General features: G+C 41.7%; 1 protein-coding gene across 1 annotated transcript; it reads right to left on the bottom strand.

Annotated features, from left to right (window-relative positions):
• Window positions 1-5,974: 5,974 nt before the first annotated feature.
• Window positions 5,975-7,762, bottom strand: LOC103972948 (pentatricopeptide repeat-containing protein At2g29760, chloroplastic-like). The gene has a single exon (XM_009387369.3). The coding sequence runs from the start codon at window positions 7,760-7,762 to the stop codon at window positions 5,975-5,977; it is 1,788 nt and encodes a 595-aa protein (XP_009385644.2).
• Window positions 7,763-14,721: the final 6,959 nt, after the last annotated feature.

Below are 14,721 nucleotides of genomic sequence, written 5' to 3' on the forward strand. Positions count from 1 at the left end.
TGTAAATTTGAAAATGATTTCGTAAATGCGTAGAGATTTCAATTCATCAATGACTTGGAGAAAGTAGCTCGAGTAAAGTGAGAAGATGAAAACCGAAAGCTTGCTGCTATGTAAATAACGGTTTCAGAAAAGTAAATACACACACATTCAAGGAACACACCAATTTAAAGTGGTTCGGTCAAAATGACCTACATCCACTTGCGAAACCTTCTTCAATGAGGCTCCCACTTTGAAGGGGAAGGACAAATACCCCTCTTACAACCTTTTACAAGTGGTTCACACTCTTACAGATTTTTCAAAGAGAAAGAGGGAGGTAAACACTTAAGCTATTGAAAACAAGACTTGCTAAAGACTTTGCTAAGGCTTTTTTCTCAATATCTGACTTCTCAAAAAAGTTGTATTCTCTGCTAAGAATTGAGGGGTATTTATAGGCTCCAATAGGATTCAAATTTGGGCTCCAAATTTGAATTGCTTTTGGGTTTCCCTATGCTGGTGGTGCCACTGCCTGTCAGTGGCAGTGCCACCGTTTGTCAGTGCTTGACACTGACAGTGTACTAGCGGTGCCACCGCCAGACCTCTCGGGTTCTACGTGGTGCCACTGCCCAGTCCGGTGGTACCACTGCCTGATCCTTCAGGCTCTGGGTGGTGCCACCGCTTAGACTATTTCAGCTCACTGGTTGGGCTCCAAACTTAGCCCAAACCAATCCGAACTTGGGCCCAATTGGCCCCTAACCAGGTTATAAGATTAATCTTTAATTCTAACCCTAATTACATACAAACTATGAAATTACGACATAATCCTAAGCAAGTTTTTAACCGGCAACATTGAGTTTCCTTCCGGCGAGCTTTTCGACGAACTTTCGGTGGACTTCTGATACACCCTCGGATTTCTTCCGACGGACTCCCAGCAGGCTCCCAGTCTTGTGGCGAGTTCAGTGAGTCTTTGGCAAGTAACCAAACCTTCTCGGTGATCTCCGCGAACCTCCGACGATCTCTTCGACGTACTTCCGAAAACTTTGGCAAGTCCCCGATTTCTTCTCGGTTGGTTCTGGCAACACTTCCGACGAATCTTCAGACACTCAGCGGACTCTCGAATACCCATCAAACTTGACTCCGGTTGACTTACTTTATGTCTTCAAGTTATCGTAGTTAATCCTGCATACTTAACTCAATAATATGGATTAGATCAATTAACCCATCAATTGATTTCATCATCAAAATCCGAGATTCAACATATATATATGCATACATGCAACAAGCAATATAAAGTGATAAATGCTAAAATATAATAAGCAAAAAGACTATGTGTCAAGTTACACGTGTCATCACTCACGTGATTGGCTTACAGGGCACATATGACTAGCAGAATGAACTGAGCAGAGACTGATTGCACATGACTGGCTGAGCAACACTACTCGGGCACTAGGGACTGGATCGGCCTAGCAACGGAGCTCGAGCATTGGCTTGGCCAAGCAATACTACTTGGGCCCATGTTTGGTCGAGTAACTGCTCAGATGTTGAATCAATTGAGTAAAGACTGATTGCACAAGACTAGCCGAGCAACACTACTCGGGCACTAGGGACTAGATTAGCCAAGTAACGTAGCCCGGGCATTGGCTGAACATCTTGGGAAACATCTCCTCTTTTTTTTTTTATCTGCACATCTTGGGCTCTTCTTCTGGCCTTGCCGTGGCAGACCTTCTTCTTTCCCTGATCTGCTCACATGGGTAGGGTAGCTCTTGGCCGGGACCTCTTTTGTGACTCATCGCACTTTCTTACCAATAGTGCCTTTGTAGCAACATACTGGTTGGCCCGTTGGAGCATCTCGAGAACGGTCACTAGTGGTCTCTCGACCAGCGACCAAACGAACCTTGAAGGTCGTAAGCCCATTAAGAACGCCTCCATAACCAAAGAGGGGTGAGCATCTGGAACCCCTCGGATCTCAGTAGCAAAGTGGGCGGCGAAGAGGGAGAGAGATGTTAGGATCAAGAGCGACAATAAGAGAGGGGGTGAATTAGTGCAGCGGAAAACTTTCACAATTTATAAAGACTTGTTTCGATTAAAACTGATTCCAACGAAAATGGTTTCGATTCAATTCGTTTTGAAGAGAATTTAAACTTGAAAGCTTTCGTAAAATTAAAGCTGATCTCGGAAGGTGTTTACTTGAAAGAGTATGTAGGCGTAGTAAAAGCTGATCTCGGAGCATCTCGGGAACGGTCACTAGTGGTCTCTCGACCAGCGACCAAAAGAACCTTGAAGGTCGTAAGCCCATTAAGAACTCCTGCATAACCAAAGAGGGGTGAGCATCTGGAACCCCTCGGATCTCAGTAGCAAAGCGGGCAGCGAAGAGGGAGAGAGATGTTAGGATCAAGAGCGGCACTAAGAGGGGGGGTGAATTAGTGCAGCAGAAAACTTTCGTAATTTCAAAAGACTTGTTTCGATTAAAACTGATTCTGATGAAAATGGTTTCAATTCAATCCATTTTGAAGAGAATTTAAACTTGAAAGCTTTCGTAAAATTAAAGCTGATCTCGGAAGGTGTTTACTTGAAAGTGTATGTAGGCGTAGTAAAAGCATAGTAAGGAGGAGAGGTAGTTTGCTATAAAAGTAAATTGCTTAAAGTAAATGCAAACCGAGTTTTAGAGTGGTTCAGTCAATGTGACATACATCCACTTTCGGATTCCTCCTCTGATGAGGTCACCGGCGTCCACTAAAGGCCTTCCTTTAATAGGTGCAGACCGAACACCTCTTTACAGCACTTTCTCCTTTTCCCAGGTTTAGGAGATGAACCCTTACAAGTCTCACTCCTCTTTCTTGAATGGTCACAAGGCTAAGAGATGAAGGAGGAGAACTCTAACTTTTACAACACTTTTATGACTCAAAAATTCAAGATTAAGCCAATACTTTCGTGCCCTTTCATGCAGAAAAGGGTGGGATTTTTATAGGCCCCAATGGCTTCAAAATTGGAGCTAAAAAGTGTCACATCCTCGGAATCCGGGGTACTAGTGGTACCACCGTCGTTATTGGGCGGTACTACTACTGTTGATTTGACTATGGGCAGTACTACTACTGAACAGGGGTGGTACCACGGCTGGCAGCACTGTTGCCGGTGGTACCACCGCCCAGAAAACCAGGGGCACTGCCTTCCAAGCGGTGCCACCGCTGGCCATGTTTTTAGGGGCTAAATTGGATGCTCAATTCAGCCCAATTCAGCCCTGTTAAGAGCCCATTTGGCCCATAATTAAGTTAGTGGGATTATCTCCTAATCCTAACTTAATTTATGCTCTAACTACGATAATTAAGACACAATTTAATGTGCTTCTTGTTCTAGTGTGTCAATTGCTCTTTCGGCAAGCTTTCGGCGTACTTCCGACGAACATCCAATGAACTCTTGGCAATGTTCCAGCGGACTCCTGGCAAGCTCCTAGACTTTACGACGATCTTCTTGGCAAGTTCCGACAAGCTTCTATGGCAAGCTCCTGGACTTCTCGGTTTGTTCCCGCAAAACTTCCGACAATGTTCGGACTTCCGTCGAACTCTCGAACTCCCAATGAGATCTCGATCTTGACTCCGGCACAACACCTGCTTTATGTCTTACTGCCATTATAGTTAATCCTGCACACTTTTCTCAACATATAGATTAGATCAAACAAATTATAATTGACTTCATCATCAAAATCCGAGATTCAACAAGAGATTCATCCTCCTTCTGCCTTAGCCCGAGGAGCATGGTCATGGACGGTCTAGGTCGCACATTGGCTAAGAAGTGAAGCTTGAGTTCCCTTGCAAGCTAATCAAAAGACAAGACCGATGACGGCCTCAATCGGTTGTACCACATCCGAGCCGGGCCTCGGAGGGTGGTAGGAAATGCCCGACACATCAAGGCGTCAGAAGTGCCATATAGGGCCATCTGGGCCCAAAAGGTGGCAACATGGTCTGCTGGATCGAAGCCACCATCATAGGCCTCTAGCATCGGGAGGTGAAAGTTGAGAGAGATAGGCTTGTCCTGAATTTCTTGGGCAAAGGGAGACCCAATTAAGGTACTTTCCCTGAGCTCCTCCTTGGATTTATGCATTTTCCTTTGAACCTCGTCCAAGTGTCGATTCGCCAATCGCAATTGGGCCCGGAGTGAGTCGTCCACCGAGTCAGGCGATAGGGTGTTGGCTTCGGGAAAAGTCGAGGCAGCGCATCTGGGCACAGGGACATAGCGCTCTATCATTGGCCTCGGGTGTCTCAATTGCTCCCCGATTGGGGAGTGGGCATTTGGAGCCAGAGGTGCCTGGTCGACCGAGGTGGCATTATGAGGTGTAGGGATGAGTGTAGGTTGGATCACAGGCGATGACCGTGGGGGGCGAATCATCTGTTGAGCTAGCTGGGGTACAAGGGGTGCGATGGTCTGCAACATCCCAACTAACGCTTGCACTTGGTGAGTGAAGTTGAGGAACGTCTCGGCTAAGATAGCAGGTTGCCCCATGATGGTCTCGGGAGGCGACAACCCGAGATCATTGAATAGCCGCCAATAGTGACTCGGGGTCGTGGCCGAGATATTCCCTTCTATGCTTGGAGGAAGTGAGAGTTGCCCTCCAAACCCAAAGGTCAGGTGAGTCGGGGATGGCTCTTCTCTAGGGCGCTCTCTCGGGTTGCTCGGTTGGGGTGTCCTTGCGACATCGGGCCCTATTTCTAGCGTCAAAATATTGGTAAATCTTTATACCATGGTCGAGGTGTCAGCACGGCTTAGTCCAGTCCCGGATGTATAAGGTTGCCCACGTGGATGCTCGGGTGGTGAGGGCAAGCGTCGGGTCGAGTCGGGTTCGAGCCTCGTCCCCCAAGTGCAGTATTCTCTCTTGGCGAGTGGCCTGCTTCTCCATCGCTGAACTCCTGCACACAGGTCGAGGTCAGGAGGGGGATTTCCCAACTCGATCCCTCCGAAGTTTAAGTTAGCTTTTGGTGAAATGAGAGAGAGTTGAGTGTTCAAGAGGATTAGCTTTTATACCTCCGAGGATTAATTGGTCGTACGGGGTCAATTAACTACGACCGGCTCCTCGGGCGACTGACTTAAGCTTTTGTACAAGCACCAATCGATCTGCACGAATCGGCATCGTACAACGCCGCCTTGAGCTTTCCTGGACGGCTGTACTGTGATGATGTCGTTCATACGGAGGGGGTGACAAACGATTCCCTGTCACGTGTGTGCTGCATGTCACATCGTACTTGGGGTTCCACATCTACATCGTCGTTCCTACTTGCTTGGGTTCACATGGGCAATGCCAAAATATGCCCTATCAAAATTAAAGAAACAACACGATGAAACAATTAAGTGAAAAAAAAAGAAGGATAACGAAATTTAAATCTTAATATATACGAGAATAAAAAATAAATAAATAAAGGTAACTTTGGCCACATAATTCAAAAAGTCATTGAAAAATCAAAATAAATACGAAAAAAGAGAAACAAAAGAGATAAAACCCCGCAGAGGAGATAACGAAGGGTATACCAAGACTAGATGCCATTATGACCATAATAAGTGCCGAGTCTCTCGCCATTGTTGGCAAACCAGACGGTGAGCGTGTTGTTCTTGGCACAGTGGAAGAAAGAGCATATCTCCCTCCTGGCTCTTGCGCTTGATGAACGAGTTAGGGCTCGGTTCGACTATGGTTAAATACAGGTGCCAGCGGACCATTTTCAACCATATTCAAGCGAGAACCGACCTAAGCAAGTTGGGCTAAGATTATTTGGCATAATCAAACGAAACTAGTCTATAATTGAGCCAATTAAAATAAAAGATTGAACCGGGCCACGCGAGCAATATTATTAGGCATAATCAAACTAAACTAGTCCATAATTGACCCAATTAAAATAAAAGACTGAACCGGGCCATGCCAATTGAGTAAGATTATTAGGCTTAATCAAATGAAACATAATTGAGCCAATTAAAGTAAAATATAGCCTAATTCTCATAATTATTTTAGCATGTATCAGCAGCTTGAGCCAATTAAACTAAATGCGGGGTTCTTCCTTATCTGTCGTTCCTTCATCTCCCTCCTCACTCTCCTCGCATCATCCCACATCCTCTTCGCCGCGTACGTGTTCGACAGGAGTACGTAGTCCCCACAGTGATCCGACCGCAGCTCCATCAAGTTCCGCACTACAATCTCCGCAAGTTCGACGTCCAAGTTCACCCTGCAAGCGCTGAGAAGACTCCTCCAAACTACTGCGTTCACCTTCCCCTCGATGGAGCACATCAACTGGAGAGCTTCCCTTGGTCTGCCGGCCCTGCTCAAAAGGTCGATCACGCAACCATAGTGCTCGACTCGAGGGACGATGCCGAAGTCTCGCTGCATGGACTTGAAGTAGCCCAGCCCCTCTTCGACCAACCCGGCATGGCTACATGCACACAGAACAGCCACGAAGGTGACACCGTCCGGCCTCACGTCCGACCCCTGCATCGAAACAAACAGCGCCAGTGCGTGTCTGGTGTGCCCGTGCACCGCAAGACAACGGATCATCGAACTCCAAGCCACGGCATCTTTCTTCGCCATCTTGTCGAACACTTCTTGCGACCCCTCGATGCACCCACATTTGGAGTACATTTCGATTAGAGCTGTACCCAGAACCACATCGAAACGAGGGAATCTTTCTTCGATGTAGAAGTGGATGCTTTTGCCAAGATCAAGCATGCCTGCGTGGCCGCAAGCGCTCAGCGCACTGACCAGCGTTGGCTCGTCGGGCGTAAGCCCCGATTCCTGCAGTTCCACGTAAAATTGCAGAGCTTTGATGAAGCAGCCATTATGAACATACCCACCTAAAAGAGCATTCCAAACGCCAACATCTTTAGCTCTCATCTCGTCAAACACTTGTTTCGCCGGCTCTAAGCGACCACATCTGGCGTACATGTCGACGAGAGCAGTGCACAATTTGATCTCCTTTTCAAATTGCATGGTCCTTTTGTGAACACACCCATGCATCTGCTTTCCCAAGCAAAGATCCTTCATTTGGGAGCACGCAGAAAGGGCAGTGATCACGGTGACATCGGTCGGGGCGACACTCGCCGATGACATCCTGCCCAATAGCTTCAGGGCATCGTTCGGGAGGCTGTTGTGAACGTAGCCACTGATCATCACGTTCCATGCAACAACATCCCAGGAGGGAACCGTGTCGAACAGCTTTCTCATGGAGGCCACGTCGCAGCAGGAAGCGTACGCATGCATCAAAGAGTTGATAGCGTGGTTGCTAGACTGGCACCCACTCGCTATAACAAGGCAATGGATAGCTTTCGTGGCCCGGTGAGACTGCAAGCGAGCGGCCGCTCTGAGCGCGAAGGCGTAGCTGTAAGTGTCGGGCACCGCGAAAGGTGTTTGGAGCATTGTAGCAAACAGAAGAAGGGCATGATGAGGTGCGGGACTGAGTGAGAGGCCTCTGATGAGGGTGTTCCAGGCGAAGAGATTGGGAGGTTGCTGGGAGTGAGAGAAGAGGAGCAAGGCGTAGGGAAGTGTGTGCTGGTGGTGGTGGAGTCTAATTGTGAGGGTCTCTATTAGCTTGCCCAAGAGGAAAGGGTTAGAATGGAGGCCTGTGGTAGCAAGGGGAGCTTGAATTTGTTTGAGTTGGGGGAGAGTAGTGCACTGGTCTAGGAGCAAAATGTAGTGGCTGGGGCCATGGGGAGAAGGTTGTTGAGTAGATTGGAATGCTGGAATTGTAAGAAGACAGGCCCTGAGTGATGAAGGTTCTGTTAGTCTGGGAACAACTTTGGTGGATGCAATGAACATGCTGGTTGTGTTCCTTGAGGGTAACTATCAGTCCTCTTTTTGGCTGAGAGATGATAAACTTTGCCCAAAACCGCACACAATCGAAGAAGAGGATACAATTATGAGTATTACCATTAATTAATTACTATTCCACCTCTATAAGACCAACTCTGATGCACTGAATAGTGATTTGATTGGTGGACAGTATGACCAAGCAACAGTTCGGCAATCAGAAGGGAAAGCAACACAGCAAATGCTATATAGTCTCGTAGATGATAAGCAAATGTGACGTAAAACTAATAGAGAACCAGTTCAGTTGGAAGGTGCCATAAGTACATGAAGCCCGAATAGGTTAGAGGTAAACTAGTATTCTTTCTCAAACTTCATAAGCATGAAGAATCATGTTGGGCCGGAGAAAAACATATAAGAAGATTGGATGTTGAGCTGAAGGATCGATCGACGTATCAACAAAAGGCTTCTGGCCATGAGTTCAGGCTTCGGGCCAAGAAGAGCGGATATTGCGCCAAGAAAATCAGAGTTGTGGAGGTCAACTGACCGATTGGGCATAGGCCGCAAGAGAGGATGATATGTCGAACAATCAGACAAGGCATCGATAAATCAATGACATGTCGGACAACATCTGATTAGCTTAATATTAATTATCTAGATCAAAGTAGGTTTTATGTATGCAGGATTAACTACAATAGCAAGGCATAAAGTAAAATAAAGTCTCGGAATCAAGGACGTAATTTCGTTGGGAGTTCGAGATTTTGTCGGAAGTCCAAACGTTCATCGGAAGTTCTGTCGGAATTAATCGAGAAGTCCAGGAGCTTGCTGAAGAAGTTCATCGGAACTCACCTAGAAGATCATCGCGAAGTCCAGAAGCTTGCTAGGACTCTACTGGAATATTGCCGAGAGATCATCAAAAGTTTACCGGAAGATCGCTGAAAGCTCATCAGAAAGAAACCTAGACTTACGAACTTATTTAAGTTAGTAAATGGCTAAGTTTGGGCTATGTTGGGCTAAGAGAAAGGCCCAAACAATGGCCAAATATGTGAAACCATCATGGCACAATCTCTGAGACTATGTCAAGCGGTGATACCACCCAAACACAGCCTTCTAGACAGTGGTACCACCAGACTGGGCAGTGGTACCACCCAGTGTTAGGCTGCAGGCAGTGGTACCGCCCATTGTAGGCAATGGTACCACCCATACCTTGAAATTTTAGGGGATTTAAATTTTGGCTTCATTTTTTAAGCCATTTGGGGTCTATAAATACCCTAGCTATTCTTGCATGGAGAAGAAAGAAAAGTGAACAAAAACTCTATGTTTCTAGAGTTGAAAACCCTTGTAAAGTATAGAGTCCCTCCTCCTAAAGTTTAGAGACCATTCTAAGGGAGAGTGTGAGGGAAGATTTGTAAAAAGGGGGTGTAAAGGTTCTCTCCTGAGCCTATAAAAGGATAATAGAGTTGTAAGAAGGAGGTTGATCTTTATCTATTAAAGGAATATCATTAGTGGATGTCGGTGGCCTCGACGGAAGGGGAATCGGTGGAGTGGATGTAGGTCACGGCGACCGAACCACTATAAAAACTTGGTTTATATTTCTAGTCTTGATATTTACCTTCATTGCAACCTACTTACTTGCTTTACTTCCATTACGCTTACGAATACAATTTCAAAGTTAACATCTCTCTGAAATGATTTTCGTCGAAATCGATTTTAATTGAACAAAGATTTTTAAACTGACGTAATCTTTCTATTGCACTAATTCATCCCCCTCCCCCCCCCCCCCCTCTTAGTGTCGATTCGTTCCTAATAGTTGGAATCAGATCCACATTCGTTTCTCATTTGGTTTAACACCCAAGAGAAATTGCTCTTTTCGGCTTTCAAGTGGGTCACTCTCTCATTCGTCCTCCCTTGTTTAATAAGACAGACTACACATATTGGAAAACTCGAATGAGAGTTTTCTTATTTCCTTTGGATTTGAATTTATGGTATACAATCGAATTTAGTTTTCAAAAGTCTTCCCTTCCAATGAACAATTAGAATGAGTTGGAGAAGAAGACTTTCTCTTTAAATGCAAAGGCTATGAGTGCCTTGTTTTGCTCCTTAGACAAAAATAAATTCAATCGGGTTTCCACTTGCGAAACGACTTTCGATATTTGGCACATTCTTGAAACCACACACGAAGACACTAGTAAATTAAAAGTTTCAAAGATTAATCTTTTGATGCATGATTTCGAGTTGTTTCGAATAAAGCCGAGCGAAACTATTGTTAACATGTACACTCGCTTTACGGATGTCGTTAATAGTTTAAAAGCTCTTGGCAAATATTTTTCAAATTTTGAACTTATTAATAAGATATTAAAATCCCTTCCAAAGAGTTGGGATCCGAAAGTAACGACCATTCAATAGGCTAAGAATTTAAACAACTTTCCTCTCGAAGAACATATTAGTTTATTATTGATATATGAAATGACTTTCAATACTTATAAAGAGCTTGAGAACAACTTTCCAAAGAATAAGAAGGATTTGGCACTTCGAACAATAGAATACCACTTGAGTGATGACTCAAGTGATGATGATGATGACCTTAAACTCTTAAAGCTTAAAAAATTCTTAAAATAAGAATCAAAGAATAAAAATAAACATAAAAAGAATGCAACTACTTGCTATGAACGCAAGAAAAAAGAAGTACTTTGGGTCGAAACAAGCTCATCCGAAGATGAGGAGCAAACCAACAAGGGCAAGATGGCAAACTATTCTTTGACAGCTTTCGTCAACAAGGTAAGCAACTTAATCAAATCTCTTTTTCTTTACCATGAAATTACATAGTGCTTTTCTTGATTAGTTTATAAAAAAAATTAATTAATAAATAAAAGAGGATCATGCTAGTAATTTTAAAAATGTTAATGATAATTGTATGTTTTATGAAAATATAACAAAATATTAGATATAAATCTAATGCTTGTACACCTAATAAGAATAATCATATGTATGTTTTTAAAAAGTAATAATATGCAATCATGTTGAGTTCCATATTGTTTTTTGATTTTGATTGAAGATGCCTTATGTTCAATGAAACCATGCTTGATGTTTTAATAAAATAATATAATGATGATTTGAGATCATGCTTAATGAGTTTGTCTTTAAAAATTATGCATGATTATTCTTATGATTTATGGATTATCGATCTTTGCCGTAATGAAAGTTCTTTTTCATTTTAAACGATGATGCATATTTTTGTTTGGCATAAAATGACAAAAACATGCTTGTATGGAATCAAATCACTTAGATTAAAACAAAAAGGTAGAATGCATATTTTTCTTGAAATTACCTCTTAAGCTTTTCGATTTTTCAACAAGTGATTCTTATTGATGAATCGATCTTATGTAATCTCTTGAAAATGATCTTGATTTGATGATTTAAATTTAAATGAGCTTTATCTTGATTTTTCAAAATTTATAACTTGAGATTTCTTATGTATGAATCAAGATATTATATCATTTGATCCTTTTATCCACTTATTAAAGAAGAAATTTATTGAAATAAATCATGTTTTATGGCATTCATGAAAATTTGAGACATTATGCCTGAATCTAGTTCTCATGAGAATCTATTTACGTTGCCTTCATTGAATTTTCTTGAAAAGATTTTGATAATTTTGATTATTTGAATTTGAATGATTTTGATTCCTTGGAATTAGTTACGATTTGAATTTGAATCATAAAATTTGTTATGCATGAATTGAAATTTTTTTTCCTATGTTTCTTTTTGAGATTTACTAAAGAGAATATCTTTTTCGAAATTCATGACTTAAAATTTCTTTTGAATATCCATTATTATTTGATCTCCTAAGACTTTCTTTTAATTATTTAAGAGGAGATTTGTCAAAATGAATCATGTCTTTTGATACTCAAAGAGAAGTAACACTTGTAAAATTTGCTAGCTTGTATGGTGCAAAATTTGTTAGCTTGCTTGATATAAAACTTGTTAGAATTGCTAGCTTAAATATTGCAAAGGAAGCAAAATTGCTAGCTTGCGCTTCTCAAAAGAGAAGAAAGAACTTGCTATCTTGAAGATCACCAAGACTTGCTAGCTTTCAATCTCAAGAGAAGCAATAGTGCTATCTTGCCTATATCAAGAAACAATACATGCTAAACTTGTACATATAACAAAATTTACAAACTTGCAAAACTCAAATTTTTGCTAGCTTGCATGATGATAAAACTGAAGATTATATTTATAATGCAATGATTTGAACTGTAATATGTCCTAAATACTTGATAGTTGAACTTCTCCTTTTTGTTGATAACAAAGGGGGAGAAATATGATGATATTATGCATAAGTTTATGATAACATATTGTTTGGATTTTTGAATCCAAGAGTTCTATCAATATTACATATTGATAGGGGGAGTTAAGGTTAACTTCGTCATCAATATTATATATTGATAGGGGGAGTTCAGGTTAACTTCGTCATCAATTGGTTGTCATCATCAAAAAAGAGGAGATTGTTGAATCTCGAATTTTGATGATGAAACCAATTGATAGTGTGTATGATTGAATCTGTGTTTTGAGTGACGTAGGATGCTTCGATCAAGGAGAGATAATTAAAGCAGGAAGAATCATCTTGGGCTAAAGAAAAATATGTCAGAAGATTGAACATTGAGCCGAAGGATCGGTCGATGTATCGACAGAAGACTTCGGGCCATGAGTTCGGGCATCGGGCCAAGAAGAGTGGATATTACGCTAAGGAAATCGGAGTTACAAAGGTTAAATGGCCAATTGGGCAATAGGCCATAAGAGAGGATGATGCGTCGAACAATCGGATAAGGCATCGAACAATCGGACGAGGCATCGATGAACCAATGACATGTCGGACAACATCTGATTAGCTTAGTATTAATTGTCTAGTTCAAAGTAGGTTTTATGTGTGCAGGATTAATTACGATAGCAAGGCATAAAGCAAAATAAAGTCTCGGAGTCAAGGACATGATTTTGTTGGGAGTTCGAGAGTTCGTCGGAAGTCCGGACGTTTGTCGGAAGTTCTATAGGAATTAATCGAGAAGTCTAGGAGCTTACTGAAGAAGCTCATCGGAAACTGCCAAGAAGATCGTCGAGAAGTCCAGGAGCTTGCTGGGAGTCTATTGGAACATTGTCAAGAGATCATCGGAAGTTCACCGGTGACTTACGAACTTATTTAACTTAGTAAATATCTTAAAATTCATAGTTAGCACAAAATTGTAGAATTGAGCCAACCTAATTAGAGGATAGTTGGGCCCAAGTTTGGGCTGTGTTGGACCAAGAGAAAGGCTCAAACAATGACCAAACAAGTGAAACCATCGTGGCATAGTCTCCGAGACTATGTCAGGAGGTGGTACCACCAGTCTGGGCAATGGTATTGCCCAGACCTAGTCTTCTAGGCGGTAGTACCACCCAGTGTCAGGCTGTAGGCAGTGGTACCGTCTGTACCTTAAAATTTTAAGGGATTTGAATTTTGGTTTCATTTTTGAAGTCATTTGGGATCTATAAATACCTAGCTATTTCTGCATGGAGAAGAAAGAAAAGTGAACAAAAACTCTATATTTCTAGAGTTGAAAACCCTTATAAAGTATAAAGTCCCTCCTTCTAAAGTTTAGAGATCATTCTAAGGAAGAGTGTGAGAGAAGCTTTGTAAAAAAAAGGTGTAAAGGTTCTCTCTTGAGCCTGCAAAAGGAGAATAGAGTTGTAAGAAGAAGGTTGATCTTCACCTATTAAAGGAAGATCGTTAGTGGATACCGATGGCCTCGACGGAAGGAGAATCGGTGGAGTGGATGTAGGTCACGGCGATTGAACCACTATAAAAACTTGGTTTGTATTTCTATTCTTGCTATTTACCTTCACTGTAAACTACTTACTTGCTTTACTTCCATTACGCTTACGAATACGATTTCAATGTTAATATCTCTCCGAAATGGTTTTTGTCGAAATCAATTTTAATCAAACGAAGATTTTTAGACTGACATAATCTTTCCGCACAATAGTAACACAAAATAATGCTTACAACTTCACCACGGTTCAACTCCATGCACTTTGCTAATCCTTTTTGTTTATTATTTAATCAACAGAACACCCTGCACAAAATTCAACACCTTATACTTCTGCCAACTGTTCCTGTCAAGGTTATTTGTCATTATTTCCTACCAATCATTTTATGACTTATTATCATGTTCACAACTCATCCCTTGCCATCTCTCTCTTACTCTGACTCCCCCACATCATCATTCTACGTGATTGACTTGAAATAATCTAACCACCATCCTCTACTACTGAAACAATACAAACACTAAACATTTTCAACCACGAGCATTCTCAACATATGAGTCTACTAGAATGATGGTACCACATCCTTGTGAATTTGAAAAGTGGGTGGCCTTGGTTCAAGCATTTAAAATTATGAAAGATATCCAATATTTAGCTAGTTTTTATATTCTATATTGTGTATAATAATATAGGAAGCATCAACACAGTAAAAAGTGGTCTCAAGATACCCAATATATAGCTAATTTTATTTTCTATATTGCCGTTGGAATATATATAATCAACATACAAAGCATCAACGCTCTAAAAAGTGGTCTCCAGACTATGGGCATAATGAACTCTCAATGTATATGAATAGACACTAATCATAAGTGACATGAATATGAACCAGATGTGCAATGAAAATGGCTTCTGATAGGAATTGAAGACAATATACCATGAAGAATATATATCAACTGCAAATAATGAAGGAACTAACTCTAACCTACAAATGATATTTCATAAAGAGGAAGGATATGATTAAAGGAAAAATGAGAAAGATGGAAAACAAACAACTTCAAAAAACCAATCACATAATACTTTTCCTTGGTTAAGATAAATTAGTATAATAGTTCTATACTTGATTTCAGATATCCAAACATCACATATTACCGGGCCAATAACCAACTAATTATTGA

The sequence above is a fragment of the Musa acuminata genome, chromosome BXJ2-5 (genome assembly GCF_036884655.1).
Source record: "Musa acuminata AAA Group cultivar baxijiao chromosome BXJ2-5, Cavendish_Baxijiao_AAA, whole genome shotgun sequence".
NCBI lineage: Eukaryota > Viridiplantae > Streptophyta > Magnoliopsida > Zingiberales > Musaceae > Musa > Musa acuminata.